Below are 11,199 nucleotides of genomic sequence, written 5' to 3'. Positions count from 1 at the left end.
CTATATGTAATCCTACCTTGTTTAGTATCTATGAATTCGCCTTCTGATGATCTAAACGAGCGTGTATATTATATGTTGGTACATAGGCAATATATTAGTGTCCTGAGAATCTTTAGTAATTTCGATTCAAGTTCCATTTGCAAATTACCATGCTTAGAGACAAAGGGTCGTAAAACCCTCCAGTAATTGCAACCTCCCGCTTGGGATTCCGGCCTTTCTCATTGGACAAGCCCATCTTGAGAGGCGTGGATCTTCTCCGACCTTAAAGGCATCACACCATGTGACCCGCCCAGAGTCGATGGTTCTGTTAGGTTCTGAGAAGATGTGAGCTACAATGCTCCAGGACATCCTTAAGTACGTGCCAGGCTTCGGCCTTGACTTTTCCATTCACCAAGATTCTCTGACTCAAACTGGTTCTTTTTCATCAACCAACTTCAGCAAAGATCAACTTGAACCTTTGGACTGCATCAAGCCTTTCTTTCAGACAGACGAGACGTGCAAGTATTCAAACTTAGTCTTATTAATTGATACATTAGGTATCATTTGCACCTTTTTACAAAGGTGTGTTTGAACTAAGAATCTGATGTTTCCCTCAGGTGTAGATCTGCTGAATATGCAAATGGTTCCATAACTTCATTCCTTATTTCCTCTTTACTGGTTAAGCTTTAACCCTTTCCTATACCAACTGTATGTGTGTGTGTGTGTGTGTGTTTATGTGTATGTTAGACCAGTTTAAGTGTGTATTTGTATGTTAGACCAGTTTAAGTGTTTATGTAGTATGTTAGACTAGTTTAAGTGTTTATGTAGTTAATAAAGCCTTACTTGTATCGCACTTGATGTTGTTCATTGTTTGCTCATAACTGGAGTCCCTTAATCATGCAGATTTATGCTACAAGCTCTGTGTAGAATTGTACAGTAAGAAAGTAATTTCCCTTAACCAGGAAATTAACGTTCTTAGAATTGACAGACAGTTGACCCTGAGAGGTCAAGTAAATATCTACAGCGGATCTAAATATTTATAATTAATTATAACTAGTTACGATTAATTATTCATATTTCCCCATGAATGAGCTGATTCGCTACACTACCCTTCCGGAAAAACAGCATAAGTTGGTTTGCGGGTCCTAGACTCGCAACCTGAGAATCTGACCAACTAGTTAGCCAACTGGTAATAAGTCTTATTTTTTAGATTCAACTGAATCTACATTTTTATATACCCGACTTAAAAAAGTTATGACCAGTCTTTAAAAAAAATTTTTTTTTCAGCAGATTTGAATGCTCAAAAAAAAGAAAGAAAGAAAGAAAAGAAAAATCTGTCCATTCACATTGACTGGTTCAAAATTTTATTTTAGTCTTGACCAAGATCTTAAAGCCAGGTAAATTTTGAATTCAGTGCAATGACAACAAATAGCCAGAAGAGGGAGCCACAAAGCCGAAAGTAAACATTATGAATAAGACAACAGATGTCACTTCTTTCCTTTTACATGGGAAACTTTGTGCATGCTTATATTGATATATCATATCATATATCATATCATATTATATTAAAGTGCTCCATCAGTTCATGATGAAAAACCAGAGTGCTAATATATCTTAGAGAGGTTGGGAGATTAATTTGCTTATTATCATAAATTGAATTAAAATTCTTACTTTTCTGGTCTTCAGGAAGGCACTTAAATGTATGTAAAAGGTTTGCTGCAAACTCATTGTGACTGGTTAGTTGACTGAAAATAGTTTCTGAATTGCATCAAAATAATTAGTATGACAACTGGCCAAATAGTTCATCTTCTAAAGGGAAGTGAAATAATGTTTCAGTGACACCACAGACAAAAACAGGAAAAAGTTCAAGACCAATACGAGGCAACTTGACCAAGACCCCAGAGAAGCAGAACAGCAGATGCAGGGGGAGTTGTGGTTAGCTAAACTTTGCAAAAATGGATGGAAGTTGCTGTGTTGCTTCAAACCTCCTTGAAATGATCCTTTTTACAGGAAAAGGGACACAGTCTGAACCTTCATTGATAGAAAAATCTTCTACACTTTAGGCCTAGAGATTCACTGTCTGGCACAGTAAAAAAGTCTGACAACAACTGACTCTTCACTGCAAGCACTGCCTGACAAACAAACAAACAACAGTAGCATTTTAATTTCAGACGTTTTGGTGCCTAATTAAAAAATCCTACAATGCTGCTTGTTGATGTGTGAACTTTAAATGATATAGTACCTTTCACATTATATAGCCAACACTACAGTACATATGGTGAAATAAACATTTCTCTTTCTCTTTTTTTTATTATATTTTATTTTGTTTTTTATTTTGCTTCAGCTAGCTTGTGGTTAGGATAATAAGATACACATAATCATATTAAACATTCATAGAATGTCATGGTAATACCATATTTCGTTTGAAAAAAACTTACAGTTTTATTATTATCATTTTAGGAAGTTATATTCAGTACAGTATCCAGACAAACTATGTTTTATATTATGTAATTTACATTGCGGCACTGTTTAATAATGACTGTATTAATATGACCTGTTTACCCATCTACCTTTATCTCCTAGTATTACAGGAACATACAAACCCATAAAAAATAACACCATATTATGTATTAAATGTTATGTATGACAGCTCAGATCACAGTGTCTCAGTTTTAGATTCTCAAGTCTCTATTGCCTCCATCTCATATTTCCATATAAGTCTACACAAACAATGAGATTAAGTCATTATTCAGGTGTCCCTTCTCTAGAACTATAATATTCACTTCTCTAGAATCTATAATGCTATGTATGGAATTGGTAATGAAATCATTAATATATATAAAAAAACACTGACTCATTCATTATCTTTTGGAGGAAAAGTGACCGGCTTATAAGGCATGTTGGGAGTCTTATTTGCATTGCCCAGATTGTATACATTCATTTGAATTGCCCAAGCTCTAAGTGATACGAGTATATTTACAATGGAGAGAGTGCTTCATAACTTCATATAAAATATTCAAATATTTGCAATATTTAATGGCTAAATGGCTAAAATTTTTGCCAGAAAACATAAGCCAGATTGCTTATACCCATCTAATACATCCACTACATTCCTTCAAGATTCTCAAAATTGTGCCTATTGATGCACAGGCTACACTCTTAAAAATAAAGGTGCTTCACGATGCCATAGAAGAACCTTTTTGTCTAAATGGTTCCATAAAGAACCTTTAACATCTGAAGAACCTTTCTGTTTCACAAAAGGTTCTCTGTGGCGAAAGAATGTTCTTCAGATTATAAAAAGGTCAGAAAGACATGGTTCTTTAAAGAACCTTTGACTGAATGGTTCTTTGTGGAACTAAAAATGGTTCTTCTACACTCTTAAAAATAAAGGTGCTTCACGATGCCATAGAAGAACCTTTTTGTCTAAATGGTTCCATAAAGAACCTTTAACATATTAAGAACCTTTCTGTTTCACAAAAGGTTCTTTGTGGCGAAAGAAGGCTCTTTAGATTATAAAAAAGGCAAGAAAGAGATGGTTCTTTAAAGAACCTTTGATTGAATGGTTCTTTGTGGAAGCAAAAATGGTTCTTCTATGGCATCGCTTGAAGAACCTTTTGAAGCACCTTTATTTTTAAGAGTGTATGGTATTCGCTGTGAAGAACCTTTTAAGCGCCTTTATTTTTAAGAGTGTATGTAATTGGAAAAAAGTGTATATTATTTACGTTATGGTTGTTTATAGGACTTTCCTTCCTTCCTCTTTTTTTAATATGGAGGAACTGAAAAAAATGTCTACGTGCACTCAGAGACCATGCAGACGTTCCTCATTTTATAGTTCATTTCTCTTTACTTTCACAAGAATCTCGACCAAAAACAAAAATCCCCAGGTTTCTACTACAGATCAGTTAACAGAACGATGTTTGTGTGTCAGTAATCCACATATGGGCAAGTTAAAACTATAGTGACTTCCTGATGTAGGCGATTGTTGAGCAGAGGAAATGTCAGACAGTGTTTTAGACGAGGGTGAATGAATCAGTCGATGTACAGTGTAGGTGTCATGTCACATTGGCATGAATATTAGAGGTAACAGTTCACAGTGGAACACAATGATGGAGAATATGAATGTACTACACATGTTACAGTGTTTTAGTGTTGATGTTTTTAAAGTACGTTCTTTCACACATTAGAATATTAAACTTCCGGCTGTAGCGTAGCTGCTGGAACACTCCACTCATGTGGGTTTTGTTACCACAGGTTAGTCACAGAACAACAACAACAACAGTAATTAATGGGATAGTTCACCCCCCACCCCAAAAAATAAAAGTGTCAACATTTACTCACAAAAATATTTTTGGAGAAACAAAAATACATTTTTGACAAAACATGTTCTTCTGTGTTCCTCAGAGACAGAACCAGGTTTGAAATTACATAAATGTAAGCAAATGGTGACACAAGATTTCAGATGACACATGTCAGTTGACCTCAGCCAAAGTAGTTTGAAAAAGGGAGTTTGTCTAAAAATGTTCTGCCTGGTCAGGTCTAGAGCTTTTTCTTTTCGTCCTGTGATTTTAAGATGAGATGCTGTCTCAAACCTACATTACAAAGATCTCATTTCCTGTTTATACACCACCAACCTCAGCATCCTGTGTTTAATTAAAACTCTTCAACACCAGATGCCTTCTGTTGCCACCTGCTGTGTGCTGCTCCCAAGAGAGCTAATGCTGTGTGACAAACCCTATTTTCCCAATCAATAACCAGCACCCAAACCTGTCACATCTTTACTTCTCCACTGTTCTCAAACTGCATATGACATAGTGTTTGCTATTGAGATATATTCTCCACCAGTACATGCATTACAGGAAGTGAAGGGGCTTCACAGAAACCAAAAGAAAAATTCTAATCTAAATAAAGACACGGGCTTCATGACTTCCTCTGTTAGATCGAAGCTCGGCTGCGAGGGCACATTATAGTCTTCAACCGTACAGCCCTCAGAACAGTTACGATGCCAGCAACATGGATCTCTGAGGTTGGTACCTTTAAATTGTTTTACTTTGTATTCTTGTAGAACAAAATTTGGCCATTGAAAACCAATCGGAGTTACAAACAGCCAGTCATATCAGAAGTCTATGTTGTAGGTCAAATGTGGTTTCTATATAAAGCTGAATAGTTAAGTAGAACATTCATCAGCACAGCGGTATATATTCAAAAACTTTTGTAGATTGATCATTTAAGGTACAGGATGACTGTTGGTGAATATAAATTAATGCTGCACAGATTTCTGTAGTAAAAGTAGTATTCTTCCTTAATCTGATGAATTGGTATACCGACTGATATTAAACATTTTGTTACAGTTTTTTCTTTTTTGTACCTTAACACTTATATTTAAGAAGGATTGTCTTTCAATTCTCTTTTTTAAAACCTGATGTCTTAACATTTTTTTCTAACCCTCAAATTCGAATGAAAAGAAAAAGTGGCATGTCTTACAAGGATGGTTCACCCAAAATGACAATTCTGTCATCATGTACTCACTTCATGTTGTTTGCAAAAATACTTTTTGTTCTACACTGACAAAAGAAAGGCATACAGGTTTGAAATTACAAATATTTTTGTACTTGTATGAACTATTCCTTTAAAACATCTCCCTAAATGTAAAGAAGTCTTGTATATGTTTTCTACTATACTATTTAGTGTAAGTAAAAAAATATTTAAAAAATTGAGTAAAACACATTGTGAGTTTAAAATAAGATATAAAGTCACATAGTGAGATATAAAATCACATTTGCAATACACAAGGTCACAGTTACAAGAAACTACAAGAAAATACTACAGAGTTACCAGAAATAAAGTTACAACTGTAAGATAAGTTTGAATAGGCCTTACTCAGTGTAGAGGCCATATTGAATTTTAGACTTACAGTCTTTACAATGGCATGCAATGTATAAACTTTCAAAACTGTTTATGGTATTTTGTCTACTTTAGAAGGATGTTTCATCAACTGAACAATTGGTACAATCCATTGAACAAGCTGTACTTCTATCCCTCACAGACTCATTTTCATTCTTGTCAAAAATTAAACATAGTGCTACCCTGACGAAGGTCTATTACCTTTTTTTTCAACTCTGAAACAGTTTTAAAAAAACTACTGTTTTACATTGGTTTCTTTTTTATGGTCAAATCAGGCAAACCATCATGGATCATAACACATCTTCGCCAGTCATCATGGAAAGCCACGCCGCCCAAGTATACCGGACTGTTAGCCTAGTGTTTTATGGGATTATTTTCATCATAGGCACAGTGGTCAACCTGACCGCACTCTGGGTCTTTGCCTTGACCACTAAAAGACGGAACTCCATCACTGTTTACATGATCAATGTTGCTTTAGTGGACTTGGTATTTATCTTACTGCTGCCTTTTCGAATGGTCTACTACAGTCAAGACTACTGGCCCTTTGGAGACGTGTTCTGCAGGATCAACGCCGCAATAACGGTGCTCTATCCCTGCCTGGCCTTGTGGCTCTTCGCCCTCATTAGCACAGATCGCTACGTGGCCATAGTGCAGCCGCGACACACCCGAGAACTGAAAAGTGTCCGTAAAGCCCTGCTGTCCTGTGCGGGAGTCTGGATCATGACCCTGGGCAGCACAGCTCCGCTTGTTCTCCTGGAGGAAGACCCTGACCGCAACACAAACTATACCACTTGCATCAAGATGCACGACATTATTTACTTGCGCCGCGACAATCCCGTCCACTTCGCACGCATCGTCTTCTTCTTCCTGGTGCCGGTGTGCATCATGGTGGGCTGTTACATAATCATCGTGGACAACCTCATCCACGGCCGCACGTCCAAACTGAAGCCCAAAGTCAAGCAGAAGTCCATCCGGATCATCATCACACTGATCGTTCAGGTGCTGGTGTGCTTTGTGCCTTTCCACATCTGTTTTGTTTCCATGCTGCTGGCCAGCAGTGAGAGGGGTTACAACACCTGGGGGGCCTTCACCACCTTCCTGATGAACGCCAGCACAGTGCTGGACATCATACTCTTCTACATTGTGTCGAAGCAGTTTCAGGACCGTGTGATCAGCGTGATCTTGTACAGAAACTACCTGAGGAGCGTTCGCAGGAAGAGCCTTCACACCAACAGCATTCGCTCGCTCAGCAACCTGACCAGTGCCATGATCTGAGGAATAATACAGCTGATGGTAGCAATGTAAACTGAATGTAAACATGTCAGTGTTTGAAATTAAATTACAGAACTGCAGATCAAAATGAATGATTATACTAAATAGTGAAACTGCTCACAGTAACAGCAGGTCTGCAGTTAATATGCAGTCAACTCACGAGACTGGTCACATGTGCTCCAGTGTCTTCAATGGCTGCTGCATTGCATCACTGCTCATTTGCATAAAGTTAAACTTTTATCAGTTTTGCTGCCAGATATGCATTACCACAGATGGCACAATAACTTTATGTGTGAACACACCCTATAACAAACTCTTTTTTTCCCCAGTGGATGTGTTTCATGCTGCAAGTGCGTGTGCCGTTTTAAAAATTGAGAGTTTTTAAAATCGAGTAAAATTCAAGTTATAAATTGGGATGCTAGAGTTAGAGCCACATATAGTGAAATATTTATCAAATGTTTAATAGTTTTCTTGTATACATATAAAACAATTAGGCCAGAATGGGGATGCACTGTAAACCCGAGTGCTCAAAATAATAAATTGGTGTTTGAGTAGAGCAAACTTGAATTAAACTTGAATTTAAACAAATTAATTTTTATTCAATTGCATGAGTATTTCAAACTTTCTTTTTCTTTTGAGTTCATGAAACGACATAATATATTAAGCAATCTGAATTGTTTCATTGTTTTGAATTTAATTAACTTGTTTCTTTAATGAACTGAAAATGGAGGGTAAAATTATGTTATGGGAGATTTAAGTTCAGTGTTTTGCTATGCTAATACCGTCATGGCAACGAGTGAAGCATGAGTTTGGTTTATGAATGTTCTTTACTGCCTCATTCAGCAATATACTAATTAAAGCATTGCTTTACCAATGAACAAGTTAGCATTTACTGAATTAGCTAGTTATAGCAAATTAAGCTTCCACTACTAAACATATTTAAATTGAGATTAACCGATTTTTTTTTATTTTAAATAGTTTTTAATAGTTGGCTTACTCAAATATTTTATCTTAATTAAACTTTGAATTTATTAACTTAAAAATTCATTAAAAAAATTACCTCAACTTTTTTTTCGGGTTTACAGTGTGTTGTTACATAATCACAGCAAGGTCTTTGAAGTAGTTTGCATGGCAAAACTTTCTTTGCGGTCTTTGCACAATCTGTGCAGAACATGTTAGTCTTTTGCTAAGCATGCTTTTTTGTCATACGAAGTATGATCTTCAGAAACAGCGAATGTCTTTGAAGAGGTTAGTTCAAAAGGAGTGCATATGTATATTTGGTCCTTTTAGAAGTGTAAAACGAGATACTACCTTTCAATGTGGGATGTAATGCACATTCAATTTCCCAAAAAGTGAAAAGGTAATTCAATTACGTAAGAGCACTTTATCTCTAATCATTTTGGTATTTAATGAAAAAGAAAAAAAGTCATCCAATCTTTTAAATTTTTAACACATTCTGTTAGCTTAGATAATTTAGAAGTTTCATCTGGTCTTGTTGAGATATATAGTTGAGTATCATCTGTAACGAATCATTGTCATCATCATCACACACACACACACACACACACACACATATTCTGCACCAATTTTTTTAATACAAGCTGGTCACAATTAACACCGAACTGAAGCAGGATTTTGGTACAACACATGACAGTACACTTGACCTGTAGTACATAAAACGCCAGCAGGTGGCGCTACTGACCAGGGCACATTTATGCTATTCTCACAGTGCTTTATCTCAATATCACCATCAGGTGGTGTCGTGTAATCTTAACAAATGACTTGAAAGTAGCATTATATCTGCTTATAGTTTTAAATGAACTTTTCAATTAAAAATTTCTCTATGTTTTCTTTAACTTTCCATAAAATATGTGACTGCTGACAGATGGACTGATTTCTTCTTTGGGAAGCTGACACATCCTGTGGCTATATATCCGATCTAAGTGTTTCTTTTCTCATTCTGTTATAATTACTCTTCATGTTTTGCAGGTTTTGTGACCTAATAATTACTGAGACACTGTATGTAATATTTGTAATTTTTTAAAATGCCAAATTGCAGGATAATTTACATGAAAAACTGAAGCAAAAAAAAAAAAAAAATGATGGTGACTGGTTATAAGATCTTACACATTCATATCAATTTTAAACTTAAAAAATGATGCTGTAAAAAACTATCAATCTGTTATGCATCAAATACCCATACACTTAATGTATACGCTGCACTTTACTTGATTAAGCTTAATTAAAATTGATATGTACTTTTCTTCAATACTGTCTTCAATCCAAGTTTAATATTCAGAAACAAGCAGTTACTCCTCCTGAAGACTGTAAACACTGTGGTGCTTTTAAAACATTGCTCTGCTTTCTTAAGTCTTACAAGGCAACTTTTGACTCAATCAGCTGCAGATGGAGGAGCAGTAGGTGTGTTTGGGAAACCGTCAAGCTTAGTGGAACATGTTCATACGGCATGTTAAAGTCCACATGCAATCAAAAATGATACATTTACTTTGTTAGTGCACATTACTAGTCTTTTTCCACAGGAAAAAAATGTTGTTGCAATATTTAATAGAAAATTTACAGTGACCTTCCTTCTAAAATCTAGCCCGCTGTCTATTTTTTCCCCTATCATTATTCCATTTCACTTGGCAGTGTCACACTACTGAAGTAAATTCAGACACAACTTCTGTTTCGAACAGTTTTTAATATGAATAACTACACCTGTGGTTGTTCTACTAGCTACTAGGACACCTGTGTGAACTTGAAGGGAACTAACATCATACATAAAAATCCCCTTGAGACCAGTTAGTTCTACAAATGAGTTCAGTGGAAAGCTGTAACATAATTTCTTCGCAGATGCCACCTGGTTTGATATTTTGCATTTAATGCAATAAAAATTATGACTTTTTAATGTGACTTAAATGTCCAAAATCTTTTTGGCACCACTATATACATTCAGCAAAATGAGGTTTCAGTTTAACATGTTTAGGAGAATTTGCCCAAAACTACATAATTACACTACTGTAAGTTTTGCAATGTAAATGTTAACACACATACACACACACACACGTACACACACACACACACCCCACCTGATACACATCACAGCAAGTTAATGGAGACAGACACTCTGTGAGCAACTGCAGTCTTCTGTCCGGCCCATATGATGAATTATCTGGAAGCTTTCTCAGTAATTTAGAATCTTCATAACAAGTGCTTTTGCCACAGGAAAAATTAATGGAAACAAGATTGTCTTTCATTTGAGTTGATTTAGCCGCCTCGGCAGCCAGATGTCTCTCTCTGGGAATAAAACAGTCGCTGCTTAAACAAACCCCAGCAAAAAAACTACCTTTTTTCTTCAGCTCATGCTGCAAACAAATCAGCCGGCACACAATGGCCATCTGTTTGTTATTTGATATGTGTGAATACATGTTGTAATGACTTTGTTTGTGAATCAGTCAGTGCACTGGAACACACGAGAGCTCTCCAAGTGGCGGAGTGTTTGGAGCTAATCATATAATTGGACACAATAGTCAATGACAAATGGAGCTGCACGGAGCCAGCCAGCTGGGAAGTGAATATGTAATCATTGTAAAATCATATCATTTTGCATATTTGAAGACAGCTTAATAGAGTTTGCTTGTCAGCACACTATCAAGTGATGATCAGAGTGGGCCCGCGGTATCTGTTTGGTGCGATATTGCTCTGCAGCATCTCCTGTGACTTCAATGGAGTTGGTACGGTGTTGTTTTTATGCCTCAGCTGTTGCAGTTTTATATTGTGATATGGGAATTATAATGGGATTCTAGTGTTCGCGAGCACTTGTACCAGAGCCAAATTCACAAATCATATAAAAAACATGACTAGAACCGGTAGTGTCTGACTGGCTTCCTCAGTCCACTCGAGGGGAATGTGATTCATGTGAATGGCTTTACAGTGAGCATGTCTTAGGATGTGTGTTTGAACTCTATATATGTACTACTAGACATCTCAGACAACATCCATGTTAAAAATATCACCACTGAGCTCTTAAAGATTTAAAAATAGACA

The 11,199-nt window shown here is 36.3% G+C and overlaps 1 protein-coding gene across 1 annotated transcript; it reads left to right on the top strand.

The window, feature by feature from the left end:
* Positions 1 to 4,899: 4,899 nt before the first annotated feature.
* Positions 4,900 to 7,705, top strand: LOC107740919 (N-arachidonyl glycine receptor-like). Its single transcript, XM_016553468.1, has 2 exons — positions 4,900 to 5,002; positions 6,156 to 7,705. Exon 2 carries the CDS (start codon positions 6,166 to 6,168, stop codon positions 7,153 to 7,155), a length of 990 nt encoding a protein of 329 aa, XP_016408954.1. The 5' UTR covers positions 4,900 to 5,002; positions 6,156 to 6,165; the 3' UTR covers positions 7,156 to 7,705.
* The last annotated feature ends 3,494 nt before the right edge of the window (positions 7,706 to 11,199 follow it).

Source organism: Sinocyclocheilus rhinocerous, unplaced genomic scaffold (genome assembly GCF_001515625.1).
Source record: "Sinocyclocheilus rhinocerous isolate Xijiao unplaced genomic scaffold, SAMN03320098_v1.1 scaffold165, whole genome shotgun sequence".
NCBI classification, from domain to species: Eukaryota; Metazoa; Chordata; class Actinopteri; order Cypriniformes; family Cyprinidae; genus Sinocyclocheilus; species Sinocyclocheilus rhinocerous.
The sequence above is the reverse complement of the archived record's forward strand: the minus strand, read 5'-3'. Positions and strand labels throughout refer to the sequence as shown.

Coding starts and splice junctions, on each gene's coding strand:
- LOC107740919 (XM_016553468.1), top strand. CDS start 6,166: ATGGATCATAACACATCTTCGCCAGTCATCATGGAAAGCCACGCCGCC.